Raw genomic sequence first — 15,842 nt, forward strand, 5'->3', positions numbered from 1 at the left:
TAATGTTGATTATATATTATGCTTTGTGTGTCTATATTTTTCTACCTTGTAATGTTGATTATATATTATGCTTTGTGTGTCTATATTTTTCTACCTTGTAATGTTGATTATATATTATGCTTTGTGTGTCTATATTTTTCTACCTTGTAATGTTGATTATATATTATGCTTTGTGTCTCTATATTTTTCTACCTTGTAATGTTGATTATATATTATGCTTTGTGTGTCTATATTTTTCTAACAGGCTTAAAATGTTGATTTACATATCAGAATCTCAGAATGATCCCAGAGTAAGATGTCATTTTTTCAATAATTATTATACCATTATTATACCATTGTTATACCACTACTTTCCCCTCTTTTAAATTTCCTTTGCTCTATTACAAGTAACAGTTAAATGTAATGCATTCAAAATGTTAGCCTACTTAACGTTAGCTAAAAAAAAGTTAGTTTAGCATAAAAATATAGTAAAAGTACTAAAAGTAGAAGCATAATGTACACTATATTACAGTAATTGAATTATAATTAGTGATGCCTTAGTGTGTAACAATCATTTTAATGTTGCAACTGGTAAAGCTGTAGTAAACTGTAATGTTATGCTTTGTTCTGCTTGGTCGCTTTATCTATAAACACATTTTTTAATTATATTTTGTATTAATTACTTGAATTATTAGCTAGTCTGAGACACATGTTATTCATATAAAACAACTATATATTTGGCACTTCACTTTTATTGACAAAAGACTGACTTACTTTGCGAATTTTGATCCGAAGTTAATCAATGAATGTTATCCTCTTCTCCGGTCCCAATTCGCAAGTCTCTGGGGGGGAGGTGACTCTTGCCGTTTATTGGTCAATTCTTGGTTAGTTACTAGGCTGAATCATGGTAGCGATGAGAGCCGCGATTGGCCATAAGCGTACGAATCTTGGTTGCAGCAGGGAACGTGATTGGCTGTCATAACCAAGAATAGTACGAATCTTGGTTGCAGCAGGGAACGTGATTGGCTGTCATAACCAAGAATAACCACGATTTACAGGCGGCATGAAGCGCCACTGGCCCACCAGTCAGGCAGCCTTGAGTGCATTTGCCTCGCCCAGGGGGTTCAGTTTCCTCCCATTCCTGTGCTGGCATAATAGACACTATAAACTTGTCTTAAAACAAGGTCCTTGTGACAGTACCTATGCAATGCATCTGAAAAGACGCATGGTATTGTATGGTAACCGTTATCGAGAAGCATGGCCAATGAAATGTTTGCTTGTGAAAAAGACCTCCTTCGAGCCAGCGACCTAAGGATTGCCAATTTGCCACCTACAGTCCTCCGCTCTACCAGCTGAGCTATCGAAGGCACATCGTTTGGGGACAGAACCTAAACCTATCAGGTTTCGAAAGCTCCGCCTGCCGGCTAAAAGTGCTAGTGGCACAGAGAGACGTCCTGGCTGTTTCCATAAGTGAAGCAAAGACAACACGAACTTCCCATACCGGGAGTAGAACCTGGGCCACCTGGGTGAAAACCAGGAATCCTAACCGCTAGACCATATGGGAACTTCCTCAAGCCTCAAGCCTCAAGCCGCAAGCAGGCCCTTTGGCTTTTAGTGTGTGACCGCCCCCCTTTAAGAATATGGGAATGATCCGAAGGGATAGTTTACTGAATTCAATTTCATCTGGCTCATCGGAGGGAGCTCTCATTTGCCTCGCCCAGGGGGTTCAGTTTCCTCCCATTCCTGTGCTGGCATAATAGACACTATAAACTGGTCGCAAAGCAAGGTCCTTGTGACAGTACCCATGCAATGCATCTGAAAAGATGCATGGTATTGTATGGTAACCGTTATCCCACTGACAAAGCAGCCTATTGTTGGACTGTCAATTTAAAATATTATTCAACTAATCCAATAATAATAATAACAAAAACTATGGGCTAATAATAATAAAATGGCTATGGGCTGACAGCGAAGCAAAAGAGGCAGAGCGAGCCAGCCAGGAGTCGAACCTGGAATCTTCTGATTCGTAGTCAGACGCGTTATCCATTGCGCCACTGGCCCACCAGTCAGGCACCCTTGAGTGCATTTGCCTCGCCCAGGGGGTTCAGTTTTCTCCCATTCCTGTGCTGGCATAATAGACACTATAAACTTGTCGCAAAGCAAGGTCCTTGTGACAGTACCCATGCAATGCATCTGAAAAGATGCATGGTATTGTATGGTAACCGTTATCCCACTGACAAAGCAGCCTATTGTTGGACTGTCAATTTAAAATATTATTCAACTAATCCAATAATAATAATAACAAAAACTATGGGCTAATAATAATAACATGGCTATGGGCTGACAGCGAAGCAAATGAGGCAGAGCGAGCCAGCCAGGAGTCGAACCTGGAATCTTCTGACTCGTAGTCAGACGCGTTATCCATTGCGCCACTGTTTGAAGATATAAAGACTTTAGAGAAAGAAACAGACAAACACATTTGGTAACACATTAGTTAATACAGCCGTGCATATTACATTACTATATTTACTCATGATCACCTTGTAATGTTGATTATATATTATGCTTTGTGTGTCTATTTTTCTACCTTGTAATGTTGATTATATATTATGCTTTGTGTGTCTATATTTTTCTACATTGTAATGTTGATTATATATTATGCTTTGTGTGTCTATATTTTTCTACCTTGTAATGTTGATTATATATTATGCTTTGTGTGTCTATATTTTTCTACCTTGTAATGTTGATTATATATTATGCTTTGTGTGTCTATATTTTTCTACCTTGTAATGTTGATTATATATTATGCTTTGTGTGTCTATATTTTTCTACCTTGTAATGTTGATTATATATTATGCTTTGTGTGTCTATATTTTTCTACCTTGTAATGTTGATTATATATTATGCTTTGTGTGTCTACATTTTTCTACCTTGTAATGTTGATTATATATTATGCTTTGTGTGTCTATATTTTTCTACCTTGTAATGTTGATTATATATTATGCTTTGTGTGTCTATATTTTTCTACCTTGTAATGTTGATTATATATTATGCTTTGTGTGTCTATATTTTTCTAACAGGCTTAAAATGTTGATTTACATATCAGAATCTCAGAATGATCCCAGAGTAAGATGTCATTTCAATAATTATTATACCATTATTATACCATTGTTATACCACTACTTTCCCCTCTTTTAAATTTCCTTTGCTCTATTACAAGTAACAGTTAAATGTAATGCATTCAAAATGTTAGCCTACTTAACGTTAGCTAAAAAAAAGTTAGTTTAGCATAAAAATATAGTAAAAGTACTAAAAGTAGAAGCATAATGTACACTATATTACAGTAATTGAATTATAATTAGTGATGCCTTAGTGTGTAACAATCATTTTAATGTTGCAACTGGTAAAGCTGTAGTAAACTGTAATGTTATGCTTTGTTCTGCTTGGTCGCTTTATCTATAAACACATTTTTTAATTATATTTTGTATTAATTACTTGAATTATTAGCTAGTCTGAGACACATGTTATTCATATAAAACAACTATATATTTGGCACTTCACTTTTATTGACAAAAGAATGACTTACTTTGCGAATTTTGATCCGAAGTTAATCAATGAATGTTATCCTCTTCTCCGGTCCCAATTCGCAAGTCTCTGGGGGGGAGGTGACTCTTGCCGTTTATTGGTCAATTCTTGGTTAGTTACTAGGCTGAATCATGGTAGCGATGAGAGCCGCGATTGGCCATAAGCGTACGAATCTTGGTTGCAGCAGGGAACGTGATTGGCTGTCATAACCAAGAATAGTACGAATCTTGGTTGCAGCAGGGAACGTGATTGGCTGTCATAACCAAGAATAACCACGATTTACAGGCGGCATGAAGCGCCACTGGCCCACCAGTCAGGCAGCCTTGAGTGCATTTGCCTCGCCCAGGGGGTTCAGTTTCCTCCCATTCCTGTGCTGGCATAATAGACACTATAAACTTGTCTTAAAGCAAGGTCCTTGTGACAGTACCCATGCAATGCATCTGAAAAGACGCATGGTATTGTATGGTAACCGTTATCCCACTGACAAAGCAGCCTATTGTTGGACTGTCAATTTAAAATATTATTCAACTAATCCAATAATAATAATAACAAAAACTATGCACGCGACTTGTTGGTGTCCGGCTGGGCAGAGGCCTGTCATGACATCTACTTTTTCTCATGCCAATAACAGGCCTGGAGCCAACGTCAGGAAGGGGTCTGATGAGGAGCCTGCTATAAAAAGCTTCAAGTTGGAGGCGTCACATGTTGGTGATCTTGGTTGCTTTGTTTTCATGGCAAGTTGTGGTGTTGTTAGGATATTCATACAGAGCCAGTGACAGTTTCTCAGTGGAATAACTGTGATCCAGGGTCAGAGACGTCTCCTCTCCTGGAGGAAAATTCAAGCCTTAGTGGTCTTGCTTGAGCAGTTGCTGCAAAATCTGGTAGAGGCACACAGCGAGGCTTGACGGGAAAGAGTCAGCAGACCTTCCCTGGTGGTCTAGTGGTTAGGATTCGGCGCTCTCACCGCCCCGGCCCGGGTTCGATTCCCGGTCAGGGAATGAGCTTTTGCCCTCCAGCGGCGGTCGCGATTGCAAAACGCTGGACTACCAACTCAAGCGCTGACGGCCTCGTCGAGAAGCATGGCCAATGAAATGTTTGCTTGTGAAAAAGACCTCCTTCGAGCCAGAGTCGAACCAGCGACCTAAGGATTGCCAATTTGCCACCTACAGTCCTCCGCTCTACCAGCTGAGCTATCGAAGGCACATCGTTTGGGGAGAGATTCTAAACCTATCAGGTTTCGTAAGCTCCGCCTGCCGGCTAAAAGTGCTAGTGGCACAGAGAGACGTCCTGGCTGTTTCCATAAGTGAAGCAAAGACAACACGAACTTCCCATACCGGTAGTCGAACCCGGGCCGCCTGGGTGAAAACCAGGAATCCTGACCGCTAGACCATATGGGAACTTCCTCAAGGCTCAAGCAGGCCCTTTGGCTTTTAGTGTGTGACCGCCCCCCTTTAAGAATATGGGAATGATCGTATTTGTATGGTAACCATTATCCCACTGACAAAGCAGCCTATTTTTGGACTGTCAATTTAAAACATTATTCAACTAATCCAATAATAATAATAACAAAAACTATGGGCTAATAATAAAAAAATGGCTATGGGCTGACAGCGAAGCAAAAGAGGCAGAGCGAGCCAGCCAGGAGTCGAACCTGGAATCTTCTGATTCGTAGTCAGACGCATTATCCATTGCGCCACTGGCCCACCAGTCAGGCAGCCTTGAGTGCATTTGCCTCGCCCAGGGGGTTCAGTTTCCTCCCATTCCTGTGCTGGCATAATAGACACTATAAACTTGTCTTAAAGCAAGGTCCTTGTGACAGTACCCATGCAATGCATCTGAAAAGACGCATGGTATTGTATGGTAACCGTTATCGAGAAGCATGGCCAATGAAATGTTTGCTTGTGAAAAAGACCTCCTTCGAGCCAGAGTCGAAACCAGCGACCTAAGGATTGCCAATTTGCCACCTACAGTCCTCCGCTCTACCAGCTGAGCTATCGAAGGCACATCGTTTGGGGACAGAACCTAAACCTATCAGGTTTCGTAAGCTCCGCCTGCCGGCTAAAAGTGCTAGTGGCACAGAGAGACGTCCTGGCTGTTTCCATAAGTGAAGCAAAGACAACACGAACTTCCCATACCGGGAGTCGAACCCGGGCCACCTGGGTGAAAACCAGGAATCCTGACCGCTAGACCATATGGGAACTTCCTCAAGGCTCAAGCAGGCCCTTTGGCTTTTAGTGTGTGACCGCCCCCCTTTAAGAATATGGGAATGATCGTTTTTGTATGGTAACCGTTATCCCACTGACAAAGCAGCCTATTGTTGGACTGTCAATTTAAAACATTATTCAACTAATCCAATAATAATAATAACAAAAACTATGGGCTAATAATAATAAAATGGCTATGGGCTGACAGCGAAGCAAAAGAGGAAGAGCGAGCCAGCCAGGAGTCGAACCTGGAATCTTCTGATTCGTAGTCAGACGCGTTATCCATTGCGCCACTGGCCCACCAGTCAGGCAGCCTTGAGTGCATTTGCCTCGCCCAGGGGATTCAGTTTCCTCCCATTCCTGTGCTGGCATAATAGACACTATAAACTTGTCTTAAAGCAAGGTCCTTGTGACAGTACCCATGCAATGCATCTGAAAAGATGCATGGTATTGTATGGTAACCGTTATCCCACTGACAAAGCAGCCTATTGTTGGACTGTCAATTTAAAACATTATTCAACTAATCCAATAATAATAATAACAAAAACTATGGGCTAATAATAATAACATGGCTATGGGCTGACAGCGAAGCAAATGAGGCAGAGCGAGCCAGCCAGGAGTTGAACCTGGAATCTTCTGATTCGTAGTCAGACGCGTTATCCATTGCGCCAAGCGCGGCGCGCATATGTCTATCTAAGCTATCAAAAGTTGCCTGAAATGGACCCAAAGATCGCAGGATCGAATCCCGCTCGTCCAAACTTTTTATGACTAATGTTAATTATTAGGATAAATGTTATTTAACTACACATTTAAGTCCAGATAATTCTGTCATGTGTATAAATTAACATTTGTATATAATAATACAGTAAACAATAATAATTATAATTATAAGAGGAAGAAGATGAAGAAGAAAAACACAAAAACGTCCAAACACATTATATTTTTTTAATACAATCACAACAATTATTAAAACTGGTAATATTAATAATAGTATTAGTAATAATAATAAATAACTTAAGGCATAACTAAACATAAATAAATGCTTCTCATCTATTATTATTATTATTATTTAAAATATATATTATTATAATAATAATAGTAATAATGATATTAATGATAATCAGGTACATAAATAACTTAAATGCTTCTCATCTATTATTATTATTAATAATAATAATAGTAATAATGATATTAATGATAATCAGGTACATAAATAACTTAAGGCATAAGTTAACATAATAAAATAACTAAAATAAACTCTTCTCATCCAGGCAACCACCTGTTGCCCAGAAATTAAAATGTGTATATAATTTTAGTGTAGTTGTTGTAGTCAATAATACAGTAAACAATAATAATAATGAAAAGAGGAAGTAGATGAATAAGAAAAAACACAGAAACATCCAAACCCATTAAAATTTTTTAATATAATCACATTCCGGTACATAAATAACTTAAGGCATAGCTAAACATAAATAAACTAAACAAATGCTTCTCATCTATTATTATTATTATTATTAAAAATATATATTATTATTAATAATAATAGTAATAATGATGATATTAATGATAATCAGGTACATAAATAACTTAAGGCATAAGTTAACGTAACAAAATAACTAAAATAAACTGTTCTCATCCAGGCAACCACCTGTTGCCCTGTGACAGCTACTTACAGGACCATTAAAACAATGGACCACCAATCTCTGGATACTGTAGTTTCTTTTCCTGGGCCAAGTATTTTACTTAACTCCAATAAGAATTAAATTACCTGATACAGTATACCGGTCTTTCACTCCTATTCTAAAAACTGTAAACAAATGTAATCAAATAAAGTGTAAGAAAAGTAAAATGAATAAAACACAAATAAAGGTACAAACACAACACCCATTATCCCCATCCTACTCACAGATGCATGCGCGCAACACACACACACACACACACACACACACACACACACACACACACACACACACACGCACACACACACACACACACACACTAACCATGTTTAAAAATTATTCAAAAGGCATCACACACATAGTTGTTATACATTTTAAAGACAGCTGTCGTTGTTATGTTGTATAATCAAACATTAATCAAATAAATAAATAAAAATAACATGCTGAAAGAGCAATTTTAAGAAGCTGGAGGGTTGTCATTTCCTGGCTTTTTTTTCCTATAACCTCGTTCCATCAGCACAGCTCTCCATTCATCATATGATTTAGTCTCAGACTCTTCGCAGTACCAGTTGCCAAAGTACTGCAGATGTGTTGGTGGCTTTCTCTCCTTATTGCACTTTCTGCAAAGAATGACGTCTGTCTTCCTAACATACTTTCTTGTCACTGTTCCAGCGCTCTCCCTCTTCTGTTTTCTCTTTCTATATTGCTGAGTGGAGTAAGGAACCGGTTGACTGGATGTCTGTGTCTGAGCTGATGGTGGCATAGCTGAAGGTAATGGGAGGTTGAAGAACATCACCTGTGAGGTACCAGGAACTGTAGGAAGCTGCACAGGTGGTAAAATGAAAGGGAGAGAGACAGGTGGTGCTGGTGCAATAGGGACAGGAAGTCCTTGATGTGATGGTGGAGCCTGGAAGATGGCCTGAGGTTGCGACCTCCCTTTGAGTTTAGCCTCCCCAGCAGTATTTGGTGGCAGGATAAAAAGGTGTGGCTCTGACAAATTGCTGGAACAGAGAGTCGGTCCTTTCTGCATAGCAGCAGGAAGGTTCTCAGGTCCTGCCATGGGTGCTTCAGGGGCTTGGATACCCTGTTTCAATATCTCCTGTTCCTGTGACTTACAACGCCTGCTGTACCTGGGAAAACATAAAGCAACCAATTTGAATAAACATTTAAGCAGTAATACAAAAGATGGTGTGTTCAACTACTGTTTGATCATGACTATGATGCAACAGCAAGACACAGCTGAGATCACAGAGCAATTGATCTCACCCTTGTCTCGTGTATCATTGCTTTAGTAAAATGCCGCTGGTACGGTAGTAGCTGTTCGTTTGTATGTGTGTTGGAAAGCTGTTTATGGAGATACGTTGTACTGATTATTGATTCTTGCAGTCTGTTGAAGACCATGTCGTGAGCAATAAATCTTATTTTTCATAATGGAGAAGAAAGCAGAAGTTGGACTCTTGTTGATTTGTTTCTAGCCAACAAGTCAAAGCAGCCATAGCTATATTACAGTTTTTTTCAGTCGCTAACAAGTATTTGTCCAAACAGTTGTCACATTTTCAAAACTCTAAACACAATTAGCACAGCATCGATCTTTTGTGGCCATACCATTCACACGTCATGTCGTTTTCACACAATATGCAGTCAGTGAACACATTTCCAAAATGCTTACATTCTCTTAACAGACAAGCAATACCTCCCAACAAAATGATGGATTGTTTTTGTAGTATTTACAAATGTTACAGTAACACACACCATCCCACAATAGCAAAAACAATATTCCAAACCTTAGATATATTATAAAAACCTCTGCTTCTGCAATGATATGAGTTCAAAAACAATATATCTCAGCTGATAAAAAAATAAAATAATAATAATTGACCCCATGCAGTGAGAGATGCAGTGAGAGGTGCAGTGAGAGGTGTAGTGAGAGATGCAGTGAGAGATGCAGTGAGAGATGCAGTGAGTGATGCAGTGAGAGATGCAGTGAGAGATGCAGTGAGAGATGCAGTGAGAGATGCAGTGAGTGATGCAGTGAGAGATGCAGTGAGAGATGCAGTGAGAGATGCAGTGAGAGATGCAGTGAGTGATGCAGTGAGAGGTACAGTGAGAGATGCAGTGAGTGATGCAGTGAGTGATGCAGTGAGAGATGCAGTGAGAGATGCAGTGAGTGATGCAGTGAGAGATGCAGTGAGTGATGCAGTGAGAGGTACAGTGAGAGATGCAGTGAGAGGTGCAGTGAGAGATGCAGTGAGAGATGCAGTGAGAGATGCAGTGAGATGCGTAGTGAGAGATGCAGTGAGAGATGCAGTGAGAGGTGTAGTGAGAGATGCAGTGAGTGATGCAGTGAGAGATGCAGTGAGATGTGCAGTGAGAGGTGCAGTAAGAGATGCAGTGAGATGCAGTGAGTGATGCAGTGAGTGATGCAGTGAGAGATGCAGTGAGAGATGCAGTGAGAGGTGCAGTGAGAGATGCAGTGAGAGATGCAGTGAGTGATGCAGTGAGTGATGCAGTGAGAGATGCAGTGAGAGATGCAGTGAGTGATGCAGTGAGAGATGCAGTGAGTGATGCAGTGAGAGATGCAGTGAGAGATGCAGTGAGAGGTGAAGGTGCAGAGAGAGGTGAAAAAAACTGATTTGCTTTTTACTGGAATGATTTTGAATGTGAACAGTACGGTAAATGTGGACATAAAAGTCCCAACCAAGAAATTTAGTGTAAAAACGGGGGATTGCATTTTTTGCATGCAAATACCTGTAAAACTGACACATAAAAGTCTATGTAGTTTTTGTAATGTCAACAATAGCCATTATTTTGAAACCTGGTGTACTTTGATTGACTGCATGTACCTTGTGAAGTGAAAACAAGTGTTATTCTTTGACAGAATAATTTCATTTTCAGATTTCCAGTGTTTTGGGAAATTTAGTGTGTAGAGAAAGATGTGTTCTATTTTGAAAGTTAGTATATATTTAACAAAATGTGTTTTTGAGAAGAAAATCATCCATTTGGCCAATTGTGTTTTGTTGGTGTGAGTCTGTGTTAAGAGTTTCGAAAAAGTATCTGAAGTATGGGTAAGCGCTTGTTGGCGATTGAAAAAAAAACTGTAAGACAACCACATAAAAGACTTTAACGCTTTGTGTGGCACTTCAATTTATGCTTAGCTGGAACAATGCTAATTTACTCACCATTGTGTGACTGTTGCAGTGTTAACTTCTGGGAGCTGGATGGTGGTCTCGCTCATCACCTTAGCATTGTTGAGGATGCACTCTCGGATGTGCTTGTAGGCACGCACCACCATTGTGAAGCGGGACACCCTCACTCCATCACACCGCACCACGTTTGGATAGAGGGCACAGAGCCTTGTGAAGATGGCCTCCACCACTCGGTTGCAGCTAGGCCACTGTGCAGGACTATGAGCCCCAACGAAACACCTGCAAATTACAGCAGAATACATATTCATTTCAATGTGTGATCGTTACTCTGTTATTTTTCTTGTTTTTTTCCCCCTTTTCTAATCTGTCTGTTTTGCTTTGTGTTGTCCAGATGTTAATTTTTAATATCTGTGCATAGTTATGTTTTGTGGTTTGTTTTATACAAAATTTAAGACAATCAAGAACCTGTGTTTGCTAAATTTAACATACCTTTTGGTGCTCTCCACACCTGGTGCCACAATCTTCTTAGTGGCTCTGAATCGTCCCTGTTTTAGGGAGGTTTGGTGACGTCGTGGGTAAATGGTTTTCCTCTTGTCATACTCCCCCAATGCCTGCCATAGGGTGATGATCTTGACGCACTCTTCTCCAGTCAAGGCCAGACGGTGGTCTCTGAGGCTAACCAAGAACTCTGCCAAGTCCTGCACGGCTCCATACCCCCCAATATTATCAGGTCCAACAGAATCCTAAAATAAAAGATAATTTAGGAACTTTTGATAGCAGCAATGAATACAAATATTTACATGAAAGCACAGCAAACATAACTAAGATTTTGTTTACAGACGTAAATGTACACTGGGCCCTTACATCATGTGAAGTGTTCTCTTCAGATGTCAGAAGACCAGTTTCAGCTGATAATTGGTCCACTGGAACTACATGAAAAAGGCAAACATTCAGTTTAAATTTGTATTTTTGCCTTTCAATAAGACATATATACATAGAGGTGGTGATAATTGTTGTCACAATAACTCTATATAGATACTTTGGTAAACTCACAGCTATGTGCTCCAGGAAAGAGTCCTGGCTTTGAATGACTGTGCAGTGGGCTGGTGACAGGAGACGGAGGGACCACAGACGATGATGAAATGGAGCAGGTGACAGATGTCACTGGTGATGGAGGAACCACAGACAATGATGAAATGGAGCTGGTGACAGGAGATGTCACTGGTGATGGAGGAACCACAGACAATGATGAAATGGAGCTGGTGACAGGAGATGTCACTGGTGATGGAGGAACCACAGACAATGATGAAATGGAGCTGGTGACAGGAGGGGTTGGAGATGATGCTGCAGACACTGATGCTTGTGAAGAGGCAACAGGTGTCCGTTCTGTGTCAAAGGTGGGGACAGTGATGTCCTGAAACTCCTCAAGTTCAGCATAACCTTCATCCACTTCTATACCAACCTCAGTGGTCTCGGACTCTTCAATGGCCAACTTGTAGTCCTGCAGAACTTTACCAGTTTGCTGGTAAAGGTATTCCACTCCAATAAGCTCACCTTTAAAATATTAAAACATTGAAAATTAGATAATATACCAGGATATTATATTATAATACAGAGGTTAAATGGTATGTGTACACTTAAAAAAAATGTGACCAAAAACAACAAATAGTTATCTACCAGTGTACTTTCTTGGCCCAACATAAGGGATGATTTTCTTGCCCATAACCTCCTCTGCAAGAGTATTGACAGCATGACGCAGAAGATGATTGTAGGAATGGGGCTGCTGCTCATCAGTTGTTGCTGCCACAGCCCGGTCCTCATTCCACCTTGCAAGTCCATCCAAAAGATACGCCTGGAAGAAGGTGTCACTCGCCAGCGTACCTGTAAATTCAAAAAAGAAAAATAAGACCACACAAAAATGTCATATGGATACACAAATAGCTGTTCCCATAGTTATTTTAATATATAATTAAATCAAATCTTATTTTAATAATTCAGTTAAGTCACTTATTTACCTGGGATGAATCTGTTAAGGTGCAGGTGAAATGACTCAAGCGAAGTGGAACCTCTGGCACAGCGGTAGGTTGGCAGACGGTGCCCTCCCTTCACTACAGTGCCCGTCTGCATGTAGAGCTGCACACCTACAGGATCCTGGATGCAGGCCACATGCTTCCGCTGGGACTTCAATATCTCTCTCATCCGGGCTGAGTTTATTAGTGGGACTCCCATAGTGTCACGACCAGCATCTCCATCAAAGGCCTGAATATGGCTCTCAATCAGCGCCAGGGTGTCCTTGGTCCCGCGAGTGGTTCTCCTGCAATGTAGGGCTAGCTCGTTACGGCTGATACTGCGCAGCACATCAGCCTCGGATGTAGGTTTCCAGTTAGCTTCTAGCTCTGCATGCTTTGCCTTCTTCAGGGCCGTCAGGTCAACCTGGTCCCACATGAAAATACAGTGGCTGAGGCGACTCATAAATGTGGCATACAACTGATGAGAGTCAGTGGTGCAACCCACAGCAAACCTCCGCATGAAGTGCCATACATCCAAACGGATGATCATTTGCTCCCACTCTTCAAACATTCTTCTCAGAAGAGTGTTGCCACAGCAGTCTCGGTCAACATACAGTATCTCGGGAGGAGCCACCCCAGCCACTCTGTATCTTTTAATGAGGCCTTCAATCATTGGCCCGAGACCAAAACCTTCACTGGCTGTGAGCACGGACATGATCACCTGTCCGTGCTCATTACCAACATTGGTTGCCCAGGTAGCAGTGCCATAGCTGCGTCCAGCTAGTTTTCTGGCCACTTTTTTTGTTGAATCCATTTTTAAGATCCGACCATATTGCGATGTGATAGTGGCCTTGATCTCATCCAGCCTTTGCAGGACATTCTGGGCGTACACCTGCATCAGCCACCGATGCTTAGGGACAGAAGGCATTGAAGGAGCAGATTCAAATGTCACAGGCAGGATCAGGCTCGAAGTGACAGCACTGGCAATCCCCTTGCAATCTGTCAGATACTGGACTGTCTTTTGCAACCACACCTCAGTATGACGTTCCTGCAGCTTGCGCTGGATCTGGCTGCTGCTGTTTCCCAGCCCTCGCTGACGCATCAAACATACTACCTCGACGTCACATGCAAGTTTTGATGTAAGAATGCAAGGGAACTGCACCCTGTGGCCAATGTCGAGCTGGGAGACGATATCATGGCTCCAGCTGATGACTTTCCTCTTACATCTTCGGCAGGCCAGGTACTCAGATGCCACAAAGTATATCTTACCCAAGGCAAACACCTGCCTGATCTTTTGATGCAAGCCAGCTGAGGTCAGAAGGTCTTTCTGACAGTCTGGATGTGGACAGGTCAGCTTCACTTGCCACAGTTTTCGTGGCATCCAGAGCAGCAGGGGATGGCCAAAGTAGTTCTCTAAGGGAGGGCAATTACTGGTCTTCAGTGGAACCTGTGGAGGATACCACCAAAGTTTGTCCACCCTGCTAAAGATCAGCTCAGGATGGCCCTGTGCTGTCCACCTGAACAGGGCCTTGGAAATCCACCTCTGATCCACTTCAGGCAGAGTGTGTATCCATCCAGATGGAAGACAGACTCGTTGTGCTGGGTAAAAAAACAAAAAATTTAATAAATACAACAAATGCAAATTCGCAATAACTTCCCTTAACTTTTTTATCCCTGGAATGGAACTTGAATATTTTGTTGCATATTTTAAATAAGTATAAACGTACATGCCAGATGTACCATCTCAAACTTAGTTGCCTCTGCCAGCAGTGTGCTGTCATCTATCTCAATGGACACAGTCGGGCGAGTGAGGATAGCTGAGGTCCCTGTGGCTGCCTCAATGGACACAGTCGGGTTATTGAGGATTGCTGAGGTCCCTGTGCCTGCCTCAATGGACACAGTCGGGCGAGTGAGGGTGGCTGAGGGCCGCGTACGTGCCTGGGCCAAAGCTACAAAACAAAACACAGAACAGATAAACATGACTACAGAACAATAAATCCTAAAATCCTACAAAGCAATAAATACTAAACACACCAAAAAAGTGTTATACAAATAAATGTTTGCTTACAAGGTGTGGATTTGACGGGGGAAACCAGCCTTTCAATGGTCTTGGTCAGGCTTTTCTGGTTAGGCAACTTCCTAAACAAGAGGGAGCGGAGAGAGGCGGTGGAAGTATGGGTGGAGGCAGCGTGCTGGGTGGTGGTTGTAGCGTGCTGGGTGGAGGCAGCGTGCTGGGTGGTGGTTGTAGCGTGCTGGGTGGAGGCAGCGTGCTGGGTGGTGGTAGCGTGCTGGGAGGTGATGGTAGCGTGCTGGGTGGTGATGGTAGCATGCTGGGTGGAGGCAGCGTGTTGGGTGGTGGTAGCGTGCTGGGTGGTGGCAGCGTGCTGGGTGGTGGTAGCGTGCTGGGTGGTGGTAGCGTGCTGGGTGGAGGTAGCGTGCTGGGTGGTGGTAGCGTGCTGGGTGGTGGTAGCGTGGTGGGTGGAGGTAGCGTGCTGGGTGGTGGCAGCGTGCTGGAGAGCTTTCCCAGCATTTTGCTCTTCCTTCATGGCAATGGCAATTCTGCCAGAAGGAAAGAGCTCAAAATACTCCCTGAAACTCTCTTTGTTGTGGGCATGTTCTTGGGAGTCTTTGCTGCCTCCTGTGGGGTCCCTCTTCATAGCTGCCACCAAGTAAGCTGCATACCCCAGGGCATTTTCAGCCACCCACTTGAATGTTTGCCCTCGAAATACACCAAACTGGATTTCAAAGAAACCCAGCAGGTGCTTTCTGTTAGCTAGATCTCCGTGGTGCTGATTTAAGCTTTTCTTGGCCTTGTCCAGCACTATGTCAGGGGACAGGGGTCTTGTGTACGGCTTTCCTTTGTTGGCCTCCTTCACCTTTGCCGCTTCCATTGTATCAGTCAGATTCAGGCTGCCATCAGCTCGTCTCCTGAAGCGAGGTTCCATCTAAATAAATAAAAATGTTTGAAGATATAAAGACTTTAGAGAAAGAAACAGACAAACACATTTGGTAACACATTAGTTAATACAGCCGTGCATATTACATTACTATATTTACTCATGATCACCTTGTAATGTTGATTATATATTATGCTTTGTGTGTCTATTTTTCTACCTTGTAATGTTGATTATATATTATGCTTTGTGTGTCTATATTTTTCTACATTGTAATGTTGATTCTATATTATGCTTTGTGTGTCTATATTTTTCTACCTTGTAATGTTGATTATATATTATGCTT

The 15,842-nt window shown here is 41.8% G+C and overlaps 1 protein-coding gene and 3 non-coding genes across 4 annotated transcripts; all 4 read right to left on the bottom strand.

Annotated features, from left to right (window-relative positions):
• Positions 1-1,967: 1,967 nt before the first annotated feature.
• Positions 1,968-2,040, bottom strand: trnar-acg (transfer RNA arginine (anticodon ACG)). Its single transcript has one exon. It is a non-coding gene; the product is annotated as a tRNA-Arg (tRNA).
• Positions 2,041-5,690: 3,650 nt separating this feature from the next.
• Positions 5,691-5,762, bottom strand: trnae-uuc (transfer RNA glutamic acid (anticodon UUC)). The gene has a single exon. It is a non-coding gene; the product is annotated as a tRNA-Glu (tRNA).
• A 233-nt stretch (positions 5,763-5,995) lies between these two features.
• trnar-acg (transfer RNA arginine (anticodon ACG)) lies at positions 5,996-6,068 on the bottom strand. Its single transcript has one exon. It is a non-coding gene; the product is annotated as a tRNA-Arg (tRNA).
• Positions 6,069-7,894: 1,826 nt separating this feature from the next.
• On the bottom strand, positions 7,895-13,983 carry LOC130097701 (uncharacterized). The gene is made up of 7 exons (XM_056264642.1): positions 12,609-13,983; positions 12,271-12,474; positions 11,647-12,147; positions 11,458-11,522; positions 11,083-11,336; positions 10,627-10,872; positions 7,895-8,577 (listed from the first exon to the last, which is right to left on the bottom strand). Exons 1-7 carry the CDS (start codon positions 13,981-13,983, stop codon positions 7,905-7,907), a joined length of 3,318 nt encoding a protein of 1,105 aa, XP_056120617.1. The 3' UTR covers positions 7,895-7,904.
• Between the last annotated feature and the right edge of the window lie 1,859 nt (positions 13,984-15,842).

This window comes from Rhinichthys klamathensis, unplaced genomic scaffold (assembly GCF_029890125.1).
Source record: "Rhinichthys klamathensis goyatoka isolate OS25496 unplaced genomic scaffold, OSU_Roscu_1.1 h1tg000223l_1, whole genome shotgun sequence".
NCBI lineage: Eukaryota > Metazoa > Chordata > Actinopteri > Cypriniformes > Leuciscidae > Rhinichthys > Rhinichthys klamathensis.

What these genes read in the sequence shown, in the direction of transcription:
- LOC130097701 (XM_056264642.1), bottom strand. Translation starts at nt 13,983, where the DNA reads ATGCCACGAAAACTGTGGCAAGTGAAGCTGACCTGTCCACATCCAGAC. An exon ending in CTTTCCTGGAGCACATAGCT is followed by an intron (nt 11,523 to 11,646) that starts GTGAGTTTACCA and finishes TTTTTCATGTAG; the next exon opens with TTCCAGTGGACCAATTATCA. An exon ending in AAGAGAACACTTCACATGAT is followed by an intron (nt 11,337 to 11,457) that starts GTAAGGGCCCAG and finishes CTTTTATTTTAG; the next exon opens with GATTCTGTTGGACCTGATAA.